The 13,835-nt window shown below is 41.8% G+C and overlaps 1 protein-coding gene across 1 annotated transcript in view; it reads left to right on the top strand.

Moving 5' to 3' along the window:
* The window catches only part of LOC122552416 (uncharacterized), a 55,542-nt gene that overhangs the window by 20,108 nt on the left and 21,599 nt on the right, over positions 1–13,835 (top strand). Inside the window, exons 6-8 of the mRNA XM_087976555.1 lie at positions 5,729–5,873; positions 9,560–9,636; positions 9,725–9,886. Coding sequence (XP_087832681.1) covers positions 5,729–5,873; positions 9,560–9,636; positions 9,725–9,886 — 384 coding nt within the window. The remainder of the gene's footprint in view (positions 1–5,728; positions 5,874–9,559; positions 9,637–9,724; positions 9,887–13,835) is intronic.

Here is a 13,835-nt window from a genome sequence, read left to right as displayed (position 1 = left end):
AGCATACTGAATGCCGTCTGCAATATCCTGTCTCCCTGCAACTCCACTTTCAAGGAACTATGAACCTGCACTCCAACGTCTCATTTTTCATCAACACGCTCCAGGACCTTACCAGTTGATGAATACGTCCTTCTCTGATTTGCCTTTCTGAAATGCAGCACCTCACATTTATCTAAATTAAACTCCATCTGCCACTCCTCATTTGTACTCTAAGGTAGCCATCTTCACTGTCCACATCAGCTCCAATTTTGGTGTCATCTGCAAACTTAGTAACTATACCTCCTACGTTCACATCGAAATCATTTATATAAGTAACCAAAAACAGTGGACCCATTACCCCTTCTTGTAGCATATCACTGGTCACAGGCCTCCAGTTTGAAAAGCAATCCTCCACCAACACCTTCCGTGTTCTACTATCAAGCCAGTTCCATATCCAAATGGCCAGTTCTCCCTGCATTCCATGAGATCTAATCTCGCTAACCTGTTGATGATGAGGGCAATTCTCAAACGCCTAAATGCAGTCCATATAGTTCACATGCACCAGTCTGCCTTCATCAATCTCTTTGTTCCCTCTGATAAATTAACCTGCATTTATTTCAATGCAGGATGCTCAACATTGAAGTGTAGTTATTGAAAGCTGTTGCTTGACAGGATCCTGTTGTGCCATGACATACGGCATGGATCAGTACGACTCCTTGATTGTCTATTATGTTTTTTTTTAAATAATCGAATCCCTTCAGTTTGGAAGCATGCCATTCGAGTCCACACTGACACACCAAAGAGTATCACATCCAGACCCTATTCCTGTAAACTGGCATTTTTCATTGCTAACCCAACACTCCTGAATACTCTGGAGCAATTTAACAAGGCCAATCCACCTAACCGGCACACCATTAGACCGTTGGAGTAAACCAGAGCACCCAGAGGAAACCCACGCAGTTGTGGGAAGAATGAGCAGACTTCACCAGACTGGTCTCCGAGGCTGAAACTGAACCTGAGTCCCTGGTGCTTTGAGGCAGCAGTGCTAGCTGATGTTGTTGTGGTAGTTGGGGGGTGGGGGTAATGGTTGGATTTGGTCACGTAAACACGTCAGTGGCATATTGGAGATAACTCTGAGAAGCGCAAGGACATTCGAATTGGAAAAAGAAGGACAATGCCAAACGAATACTTAATGTCAAGAAAATAGATAACTCGGAGCAATAAAGGGACTTATGGTGCTCCTAAGCAGGTCGCTAAAAGTGGAAAGAGAACGCATTGGGATAGTTAAGGAGGTATGCATAACTCGTGCCTTTTTAAATCCTGGCATAGTTTATAAGAGCAAGGGTTGCACATTGGAGAAGGGCAGGACTTTGGTTCGTCACAGCGGGAATATTGCACGACGTTCTGGTTACCACACTTAAAATGCGATGTGATTGTGTTGGATAGGGTGCAAAGGAGATTCACCTGCCTGTTGCCTATGGTGCAGCATCTTAGCAATGAATAAAAGCTGCATGTGTTTGTCTATTTCCTTGAAGCAGAGAAATTTGAAAAAAGACCTGATAGAGGTCCAAAAGATTCTGAGGAAAATTGTCAAGAGTTTCGAGTAAGTATTTACGCTGATATACATGGGCAACCTTCTCCCTCCTCCCTCCGTCTCCACCAGTCGAAATAATAATGAGATGTCATAATTTTAAAGTGGCTTTGATTGGATTCGAGGAAGAACCATTTCACCAAGATGGTGAATGATGGTGCTTGCATGATCACTTAAAATGTCATAACATTCACGGCTATGAGTCGAGTATGGGATAGGTGTCATTGGTGTATTGAGGCAATACAAACTCAGTGGCCCGAAGGACTCTTCTGGGCTGCTTTATTCCCTGATTATATGGTTCTATCTTATAATCATAAGATTAGCAAGAACAAATCCAGCCTGGAATTTAGCAGAAAGATTTTTGCTCTGACAGTGGGAGCAGTGTTTGCAAATGGATTCGAAGGTGTGAAAATGTGAAGTTGCTCATTTTAGAATGAAGGACAACAGAACAGAGTACGCGAATCTTGTGCAACTTTGAAAATGTTTGCCCAAAGGATTATAGGGTGCTTGTGTTTATTTAAAGCTGAGATGACAGATTCCTAATCATGAGAGAATACAAGGATCATGGGAAAAAGCAAGTAAGTGGAAATATCTGATCAGCCGAGATTGTAGTGAACGGCAGAGATAGCAAAATGTCCAATTGGCTGATTGGTGTGCTTCATTTTTTTTATGACCCTAACATTTTAATGTCTCACTAAATAAGATACGGGTCAGGAGGAAAACTCATTCCAAAAAAGGAGGGAAGCTGGATTTAAGCATGTAGTAGAAATAGAGGAGGTGTGGACTGTTCGGAGAGATAGAATATAGAACTTAGAACATAGAAGATTACAGTGCACTACAGGCCCTTCAGCCCTTGATGTGGCGCGGACCTGTGAAACCAGTCTGAAGCCCATCTAACCTACACTAGGTTATCTCTTGCGCATATCTATCCAACGATCCCTTAAAGTTGGCGAATCTGCTCAATTTTCCACGCTCCAACTACTTTCTGAGTAAAGAATCACACACTGACAGTAATGTGAGTAGATCTAGGATTCACGTCTTTGTAAAGGTGTACTGTCCTTGGAGGGATAATGATGTCGGTTATAGGTTATAGGAATGACACATAGACTTCTGGAGTGAATGGACAAATTAGGCCTGTTTCTCTGATCAGAGTCTTCAAATATTAACAGAAGAAAGAAAATAAAGAAATATCATTTATTTCCACTGGAGATTCTAGAAATAGGGAGCATAGTCTCAGAATTGGGACTAAACAGTTCTGGCGAAAAGTTAGGAAGCACTTCCAGGCAGAAGGGCTGGTGGAATTTTTGAAATCTTTTCCATAAACAGCAGTATATGCTGGATCAATGTTTTGTTTTTAAATCGGAGACAGCTTTTCTTCCGTGTCTGAATGATGTAAAGGATGAAGGAATTTGAGCAAATGGCTGGTCGATGGATTTATTCCTCAGATCAGCCATGAGTTTATTGTGGGCAATTCACAAGAAAATATCTTTAATTCGGCTACTTATTCCGAAATCTAGCGGGCAATCAAATACTGAAACAACAGTTCAGAATTTATTCCACGTAGTACCAAATATTAGACCTCTCAAGTAAGTAAGCATAAGCCTGCCACCCAACTTCGCTATTAACTGATTAATGTTAGGACAGGACCTCAACCAACTGACATTTCCAGGATTCGCTGCTTCTTCAGAGCTGTCCTATTGTTTGATCTTTTCAGATTTTCATATTTTGGTCTCAGAAGTGACAAACTGATGACTTTTTGTTTTAAAGTCCTTTCATCGAAATGACAGCAAATCTGCAAAGTGCCTTCGTATAAAAAGCATTCTCGTTGTTTCTTGTTACATTTGGCATGGACTGCCTGTTAGCAGGCACAGTTCTCCTGTAATTAACTCCTTAAAGTAGGATTTATGAAATGTTATACGGATTGACTGTGTGCATTGACTGCCTGCAGGGCGTGTGCTTTTTGAGCAAAACCACAATGTATTTGCAGGCACATTGAATTTTTGCTGAAAAATCACATGGCCTGCAGGCAAGAGAGAGTGGGCACTGCAGATGCTGGAGATCAGAGTCGAGAGTGAGGTGCTGGAAATGCACAGCAGGTCAGGCAGCATCTGAGGAGCGGGAGAATCGATGTTTCGGGCATAAGGCTTCACCAGGAATGGGAACCGGAGTGGGAGTCTGAGAGATTAACAGGGGGAAGGGTCGGCCTTGGGAGAGGAAGCTGGGATTGTGACCGGTGGGTGAACGTGGGAGTATGAGTGAGAGGTCGGGGAGGAAGCGGGGGCAGACAGATAGGAAGGAAGATGGACAGATCAAGAGGGCGGTGCTGGGTTGCAGGTTTGGGAATTGATTAAGGTGAGGAGGGGGAAATGAGGAAATTGGTGAAATCTACATTGATCCCGTGCAGCTGCAGTTTCACATTTTGGAAGAGGAGACGTTCTTCTTTCAGGTGTTGGAAGATTAGGGTTTGGTGATGGACAAGTCCGAGGACCTGCAGATCTTGGCGGAGTGAGAGGGGAAGTTAAACTATTCAGCCACGGGGCAGTGGGGTTGCTTAGTGTGGGTGTCACCGAGATGTTCTCTGAAACGTTCCGCAAGAGGGTGCAGGGTTTGCACTTCGCAAGGTCACCCCACCCCCAACACGCACTTCCATCCAAAGCCTGAAAGGATCCTTACACATGTCAGAAATTTATGTGTACTTCCACACACGTCATCTACTGTATCCGATACAGATAATGTTGTTGACGTTTCACTGAGGACAATTTGTGGATCATTTCAGGGAACATCTCTCGGTCAACCTCACCAACCAACCTCACCAACCCATCGCTGAACACTTTAACTCCCCCTCCCACTCCACACAAACACGTAAGTGCTGGGCCTCCTCCATCACCAAACACTCACCACGTCTCATCTTCCACCTTGAGACACAGAAACCACACTGGATCAATGTGGACATCATCAGTTTCTTCGTTTCCCCTCCCCCCACCTTATCCCAATCCCAAGCTTCCAACACAGCACCGCCATCTTGACCTGTCCATCTTCCTTCCCACCTGTATGCTTTACCCTCCTCTCCGACTATCACTTTCACTCACAGCTTCATCTACCTGACACTTTCTCATCTGCCTTCCTCCCAGCCCCACTTCCCTGCTATTTACCTCTCAGCATTCCCAGCCCACAAGTCTCATTCATGATGTCGGGCTTATGCTGGAAATGGCGATTCTCCTGCTCCTTGGATGCTGCCTGACTTGCTGTACTTTTCCAGCACCACACTCACAGCTTGCAGGCAGTCAATCCATGTAACAGTTTACAAATTCCTACTTTGGAAATAGAACATCTGACTCAAGAGTGTGACAGAGACATACTCTAACCTCAGACCTTTAATATATTCTCTGAGCTGAGATGTCACATTTTCTTTCGATGAAACATTAGATTATCTCGAGAATATGACTTAATAGAAGTTCTGGGACTTACATATTAACCAACCGGACCAAACAAAGATGAACATTTTAACAGCAATCTAGGTTTGCTCAATATATCGTTTTAATTGCATGACACTGCGACCTTTTGCTGTAAATTCTGTGTCTTATGAGCCTGCCCCACTAGTTTCCTGACAAAGAAGCAGCGCTTTGAAAGCTGGTGCTTTGAAGTAAACCTTTTGGACTATGATTCTGGTACTGTGTGATTTTTAACTTTGTCCACCCCTGTCCTATAGCGGCACCTCCACATCATCTGATGCAACTGTACACAATTATGAGGGCAATTCCAGTGTGGAATGTAAATCAGTTGTACTCTTGGTTTGACGGCTCAAAAGCAAGGGGGCACACTTTTTTATGCTGAAGTGCAGGAAGTTTCAAGGGAGTTTCACCCATCGTCTCGTGTAGATGGTGTCTGAAATGGACTGTCTGGGAAAGTATTGCAAATGGGTAAACTCACGACTTTCATAAGTTCCTTCCATGAGCATTTGTGGCGTCATTGAACTCAATGCTTTGGCCAATTCATGGGAAATGGGATCAGTGATTTTTTCTTTGCCATGCAATTTCACAGACTGAGGGGCCTCTTTAATGCTGAACTATTTCATGATTCTGTGATTCAGAGAATAATACGTCTCTCTTGTTTTGTAACAGTGCTGAATATCACAATTAAACATTTTTTGTCACACAGTTGCAGAATCTGGAGACACTGACCCGTGTGTGTTTCACAACGTGTTGGTACAGCCCTGGAGAAGTTTGAATTGCCGTAATTATGAATGTACTGGTAAAGCAGAATGTGATGTGCACCTTAAACACGGATGGTATCGATTCAAAAGGTAATACAGATTTCTACCTGCAATAATCCATTAAAGATGGATAATGTGCTTTTCATCATGAGACGACCTTTGTTTGTCTGCATGGATGGGAACTGGGTGAAGTCGGAACCATCAGGTGGAAAAGTAACTGATTAAACATTGTGACAGGATGGCCTCTAAGAAGGATTTGTTCCATCTTATTTCTCGAGGAAACAAGTGTTGTTAGCGTTACCACGATAATCTATTCCATGTAAAGAAGACTCAATAGTTTTGGTTCTTTCATAAAAGTGGACAAAAGAAGCATGAGCGTGAGAGTCTGGCTCACACAGTAATAGTGTTTTAGTTTTTGCTGTCAGTTGTTGGAGTTGGGCTTTTCGGAATTGGAACTGAAGACACAACCCTCTCTCTGCTGCAGAAAAAAAAGAATGAGGTCTCATTCTGCTGCTATATTTGTGCTTTGTCCTGCACTGGAAAAATTCACAAACACGGGTAGTCCGCTTCCTGACTTTGCTTTTTTTTCAAGGATGTATTTCTGAAATGGTACTACGTTGGAACAGTTGATGAGTCATCGTTAATATATAATTATTTTCTCAAGTATTTAGATAGAATTAAAGTCATGCCAAGTTTTTGTATTTTAATGCTGGTGTGGGGAAAAATGTATATTTTGCTCAAACCATGACAATTTGACCAATATAATCACATCTGCCACGCCACACTTTACACTTACCTTTAAATAAGGTCAAGGATATGTCAAGGCTATCTCATGACAGGTATTGATGGATTTGGTCGGATGTGTAACAATGTAAATAGGCTCCGATCAAGAGGGCTCAGAGAGACACAGGAGAAACGATAACTGCTTCTGGATGTCGAACAAAATAGCGCCATAGTAAGGCCATTGGTGATAAATCTAGATAGAAGGAGGCATTTTAAACAGGAGGAGATTAACATATTGAGCCTCACAGGTTGTGAAGGGGATGCAACGAGTTTACAGAATGATATTGATAGGTTAATGGGTGGCACGATGGCACAGTGGTTAGCACTGCTGCCTCATAGCGCCAGAAACCTGGGTTCAATTCCCACCTTCGAGCGACTGTCTTTGTGGAGTTTGCACGTTCTACTTGTGTCTGCGTGGGTTTCCTCCGGGTGCTCTGGTTTCCTACCACTGTCCAAATATGTGCAGGTTAGGTGAATTGGCCGTGCTAAATTGTCCATAGTGTTAGGTACAAGGGTAAATGTAGGGGAATGGGTCTAGGTGGGTTACTCTTCGGAGGGACTTGTTGGGCTGAAGGGCCTGTTTCCACATTGCAAGTAATCTATCTAATCTGTCAGGTTAAAGAAGTGGATAATAATGCATAAATTGAGTGTAATGAGAAGTTGAGCACTTTGGAAGTTAGATCATATAATAATGTAAATGGGGGAGGGATAGGTGCAGTAAGCTGCAACACAATCGGCCTTGCGTTTTCTTATGAACGAGACAAAGAAAGCAAGCAAACAGAGACAGCAGGTAATCAGAAAGTCTGGTCAGAAAGTCTGTCATTATATCAAGGGTTTATCGTATAAATGAAGGAAAGACTTATTGCAATTGTACAAGTTGCTGGTCAGAGAACATCAGTAGTACTGTGAGCAGTTTTGATTCCATTCTTTCTGGAGATGTATCCTTTCATTCGAGGCAGTGTAGAGTCGTTTAACAAGATTATCTGATATGAGGCGGGATTTTCTAATGAGCAAATGTTAAACGAATTGGGACAGGACTCGCCATAGTTTCGAAGATTGAGAGGTAATCTCATTGAAATGCATGTAGTTCTTATTCAGCTTGACAGGGTAAATGCTTTGAGGATATTGCCAACCATGGGCGAATCTAATGTCACAACAAATACAAAAAGATTAAAGGGGCATCCATTTGACACTTAAAACAGGACAGAATTATTTTCTCAGATGTGTGTGAATAGCTTGTTAAAGTGATCTTTGGGGGAAGAGTCTTGTATCTTTTTTAAAGTTGAGATGGATAGATGTTTAATGAGTATGAGAATCTTGAGTTTCAAGAAAAGGCAGGAAAAGTGGACATGACGAATGTCAAACAAATCATGATCATATTGAATGACGAGGAACGATCCTTGGGAGTGATTACATCTTATCATCCCTTATGGCCACACGCCCTATTTCCTGCACTATGTTTTTTTTCAGACTTTCCATTGATCAGCGAGAAACTGCAGTTCGGAAATTGTTTATAAGAACGTAAGAGGGCCGAGGATATCTAACAGCATCCGTGTCAAAAGACATGCAGTGTACAAGAATTCAGACTTACATCCGAATTTGGAAATATGGCAGATTAGCAGACAGATGAAATTTGCAGTAGAGATAGATCGACTGAGGTCTCGATGCTCCTCCCGATGTTGGTTGCCATAAGCATCAGTGGCTGAGGGGTAAACTGATAGAATTTATAACGTTACGAGGGGCATGCAGAGCTTCAATTGTCAAGGTCTTTTTTTTATTTCTGGGGCGAGGAGTCCAAACCTAGACGGCATAGGTTTAAGGTGAAGAGTGAAGAGATTGAAAACAGACGTAATGGGCAACTTCTTCGCGCAGAGGGTGGTATTTGTTTGGAATGAACTGCCAGAGGAAGTAATCGATTCTGGTACAATTACAACATTTCAAAACCATCAGGACGGTTATACAAATGAAAAGGATTTGTCAGAATATGGGCCAAATGTTGGCAAATAGGATTAGATTAGATTAGTATATCTGGTCGGCATGGATGAGTTGGACCAAAGTATCTGTTTCTGACTTGTACATCTTTATGCCACTCCGACTCTATGTCTGATTGTCATCTTTCCCATCCAGACTCTGTATCTTTTGAACTTGTTGTCAGTCACGAGTATATTAAATGCAAACTCAAATAAATCCAAAATGCTTTTCACCACTCCTTCCTGGAACGGACATTTCAAAGGCTAATACAGGCGGGGCAATAGTTGGGCGACATTTTTTACACGCCTCACACCAAGTACTGTGGGAAATTCTGGAATATGCAATATCGAAAGATTGTGATAGTACAGGAGATGGTTTGGAAGAAATTTCCAAGAAAATGTAGCTTGAGTTGGAAAGATTTAAAATGCCGTTGAAAGGGCTATAGATTTTAATTTCCGAAAACCGATGTAAACAACCGTTTCAGTTTTCCTTGTAGCAGAGGTGATTGAAAGGCGACATGATTAAAATGCATAAAGAAGTTATGATTTTGAGAGATAGGCTCAAAAGGAATATCCTTTCTTCTTCCCCCTTGATGGAGACATGAATGGCCAGGAGGCATAAAATTAGGGTAATGGGTTTAGACAGCATATGAGGAAAAATGATTTTGCCCAGAGATAATGGTAATCTGGCGCTTACTGTCCATGAGGATGACTAAGTGAAAACCTCTCACGTTATTACAAAGATACTTAGATGGGTACTTACGATGCTAAAGCAAAGAAGGTTGATGGAAAAGCCGTTGAAAATTTGGTTTTCAAACTGTTTTTGACTGGTGTAACACAATGAGATAAAGGACTTTTTTTTACATATGCTCTCAACCTCTATGGGTCCATGACTATGATGAGACTCTGAGGAAGGTTAACCTGCTTTGGAATGGGAAGTATGGTTACATCAAGGATCTTTAATTGGGTATGATGTTATGGCAGATTGCCATTCATTAGCTTTCTCTGTGATTGCTGTTTCAGCTCCGGTGGATGGAAGATGCCAGAGGTGGTTGTCCAACCATATCACTGCTCGACACGTGGAACAGCGTGGTTACAGGGTAATTTCATAATTTATTAGACAGATGTTCACTGCCCAGCACTGTTCACATTGATTACGTTCTTCAATACTGATCAACCTTATTACAGGTTCTCATCCAACCATGGCCGATGGGGAAGTGACCAGGAGAGTTTGTATAAACTGGGAAAGAAATCAATGTCACTGGGTCCATGAGATAAAGATCAAAAACTGCAGCAGTTACTTTGTTTATGAATTGAAGGCGTTGCATTATTGTACTGCCTACTGCACAGGTACAGTTCTCTTTTTACGTTACTCACAAGGGAAACTTTGGGGTGTCTCACTCCACTAAGAAAATATCATTCCAATGACTTTAGAAATAGTTTGAACTTTCAATCACTGAGTGGTTGAAAACTTTTGAAATACAATATTCAAAAGTGATCCGAGTTAACTGAAAAGAGGAAGAGAACATAATGTAGTTGGGAAGTCACTGCTCTCAGAGAAGATGTAAATAAAATATAACAATCAGCCACTGCAGCACGGAATGATTGGCAATGTGAAAGCGCCTCCTTGTCTTAATTATGAAAGGAAACAATCCAAAGAAATATGATGCTGGTTTCCAAGGTATAACCTCCAACTTCTTTCAGTCGAAGCACTCCTCTCCCTTAAGCCATGAAATTCAATTCGCTTTAGTTCCTACATTCTACCACATCTTACTCAATGCCTCACACTCCCCTGGTGAACATTTCTAACTTCCCTCAACAACAGTATCATGCTCACTGTAGTAACTACATCACTCTGCAATCTGTTCTGATGTCCGTCTCATGTCAGAAAACACATCCCAGTCCATTAATCACTGCATCCCACTGTCCTAAGATATTATATTACATTTTTCACTGTCACTACATTGCACTCACTTGAGTCACCATGTTCTACTCCCATCCTCACTGCATCCATTTCATAAATGCAAGTTGGACGTGTTGGGCTGAGCTGTTTCTTTATGTGGTGTTAAATTCACTTTCCCAGCTACAGTACACTGTCAAAGTTTCAGTCTCTCATTTCTTGGTCTTAACACAGTACTGTCATTTACTCAAAGGACACATCGAATCCTAATCTCCGAATCATAGTCTCATTCCCACATTCATTTGAGAACATTTCACAAATGCCACAGAGAATGTAGGATCTGAAAATAAAATGACCGCCTCACAAGCAGGGATTTAAATGAATTTGTCCCCACTCGTTTAGTACAATTACTGCAGAGGCAAAAGATCTGCTGGTGAATGTTTTTCTTTCAGTTATAGCGAGCAGCAGCAATTACTGCTGTCAATATTTCTTCAGGAAAATCACAAAGGACATAGATTCGTATCTGGTATTAAATCCGGGAAAGGCACTGTGCCTCGGCATTATATTTGTATCAGTTATTCGTGGGAAACTGGGTGGCTGACTGAGCCAGCATTTACTGGCCGGGCTTTATTGCCCTTGAGAAAGTGGAGATGCAACAGCTTCTTGATTAGTTCCAGTGTGTATGTAGGTGGATGATCCACAATGTCCATAGCGAGGGACTTCCAGCATTTTGACAGTAAAAGCACAGCGATGCATTTCGAAGTAATGATGGTGATTGTCTGGGACATATTCTTGCACGTTGTCTTGTCCCCATATGTTTGCTTCCCATGCTCGTGTAGATGGAAGCAGCCGTGGGTTTGAAAGGTGCTGTCTGAAGATCTTTAGTGAATTCTGTAGTGCATTTTGTAAGTAGTACAAACCGTTCTCCTGAATGTTGGTGGTGGAGAGACAGATATTTGTGGATGTAATGCAAATCAAGAGGAATACGTGAGCATTGTAGATGCTGCTTCCATCCTGAGTACCGCCTTGGAGGTGTTAAGCAGTCTTCTGGGAGTCAGAACGTGAGTTCCTGCCGCAGAATTCCTAGCCTGGATTTACTGTTGCCATCTTTTAGTGGCAAATCTATTTGAGTCACCCCAAGGATGCTAATAATGGGTAACGTTTTCAACTGTGTTGCTCTTTTCCATCATTGAGGATGGGGGCATTTGTGGCTCCTCCTGCAATGAGTTGTTACGTAAAAACACCATTCACTGCATGTGGCACTTCTGATCCATTGTTTATGGGATCGCTTATATCTATCTACCATTTGCAGATTATGTTGCTTGACATAAAAACATAAAACCAAATGACATACATTCAGCCCATCGAGTCCGCTCCACCATTCAAACATGACAGATAATTTTCTCAAGCCGTAAATCTTGATCGACTTGAAGAACCCATCTATCTCAGTCCGAAATACACTCAATGTTCTCGCCTCCACAGCCTTCTGTGGCAATCAATTCCAAAGACTCAACACACTCGAGTTAACCTCCGTTCTAAAAGGTGTCCCTTTACTATAAGGCTGTGGTGTCATGGCCTCGTCTCTCCTGCCCATGGAAACACCTTTCCAATATCTACTCTGGCTAGTCTCTGTATGTTTCAAATATGTCCCTGCTCCTTCTAAACTCCATCGAGTATAGACCCAGAGTCCGCAAACGCCCTTCATATGGTAAGTTTTTCATTTCTGGGATCATTCTCATGAATGTTTTCTGTGCATTATCCAGGGCCAATATATCCTTTCTGCGATATGGGGGGTCAAAACTGTGCACAATACAAATGTGGCCTGACTAGAGTTTTATAGAGTCTCAGAAGTAAATCCCTGCTTTAATATTCCAGCCCAAACAAAACAATTGTCTTCAATGTGTTTGCCTGCCTAACTACTGACTCAACCTGCAAGTTTACCTTGATGGACTTATGAGCTAGAAATCCCTTTGCATTTCAGAATTCTACTTTTTTTGTCCATTTAGGAAATACTGCATGCCTCTATTCTTCCGACCAAAGTGCATGATCTCACATTTTTCCAAGTTTTACTCTGTATGTTACTTCTTTGTCCAAATCCTTCTGCAGCCGCCCCGACAATGCTACCTGTGCATCTACCTATCTTTGTTTCCACTGTCGTCTTTGCCAGAATAATCCCGGTTCCTTCATCTGGATCATTAAGGTATGAAATGAAAAGTTGTAGCATGAAAACTGAGCTTTGCAGAACACCACTTGTCACCTGCTGCCATCCTGAGAAGTATCTGTTAATCTTCACTCTCAGATTTCTGCCAGACAGCTGTAACGACATTGTGGTGAACCCCTCAGTTAATTAAACCAAACACCAAAAAACTCACCATCACTCGCAATCTATTAATAAATGAGTAAAACAGAACTCCAAAATCCAATCTTTAAAAAAAAGGCATCTAGTTATTTTTTAACTCTATGAGTGCACATTGAAGAACAGCTAACCACATCTCTTAACTGCTTATTATCAGCCTCCATCTCTATAACAATATACTGTTCCAATAAAACACTAATTATAATTACATTAAAGTTCTCCCTGAGTCGTCTTCCTTCTTTTGTTGCGAATATGTTTCAGGCGAGGAGGTACCTTTGACAGAGACTGTTTTAAATGGCAATTGCCATGTCAATATTCTGCCTGACGATTAAACTGCCTGCTTTTTTATCTCCAAACATCAGATTGTCGCATTGGTTCGAGGTTAACAAAACAATAAAGTCAAACACGATTGTCTTTTCGTATCCTTGTGCATAATTTCAGCTGATTAGTTGAATTCGGATTGTTGTCAAAACAGCAACGAACAGCATCACAGCCCTATGTCACAGCCAAATGTTGCATACTTTCAATTTTCCAAGCCACTCAGCGAGTTAGTCATATGACAGATGCTTGTCAGCTCTCAGTGCAAAACAGCATTTACTCTCTTTTAGCTGTAAAGTACACACCTTCAACTTCATAACACATCCAAGCTGCTATCTATACTGGCACCTTACCTCTGATACCATGGACCCTCATCTTAGTCAGTAGTCTCCTGTGAGGCATTTTATCAAAGACTTTCTTGAACACAAGTTAGATAACAGACTCTCCTCGGTCTAACCTGGTCATTACTTCCTCAAAGAATTTCAGCAGATTTGTCAGGCATGACTTCCCCTTGATGAAACCATGTTGTCTTTCTGTTATTTTCCCATGTGCTTCCAAATACTCAGAAATCTCATCCTTCACAATGGATTTCTGTCGCTTACCAAGGCCCGAAGATGGGCTAATTGGTCAGCAAGCGTTCCTCTTTTGTGTTACTCCCCTTTTAAACAGGGGTGTCACGTTAATGATTTTCAAGCCTTCTAGGAACGTTCCTGTTTATAGCGATT

The sequence above is a fragment of the Chiloscyllium plagiosum genome, unplaced genomic scaffold, assembly GCF_037043375.1.
Source record: "Chiloscyllium plagiosum isolate Xiang-an unplaced genomic scaffold, Cpla_swu_hap1 HiC_scaffold_29, whole genome shotgun sequence".
Lineage (NCBI taxonomy): Eukaryota > Metazoa > Chordata > Chondrichthyes > Orectolobiformes > Hemiscylliidae > Chiloscyllium > Chiloscyllium plagiosum.
This window is presented reverse-complemented; position numbering and strand designations above follow the sequence as displayed.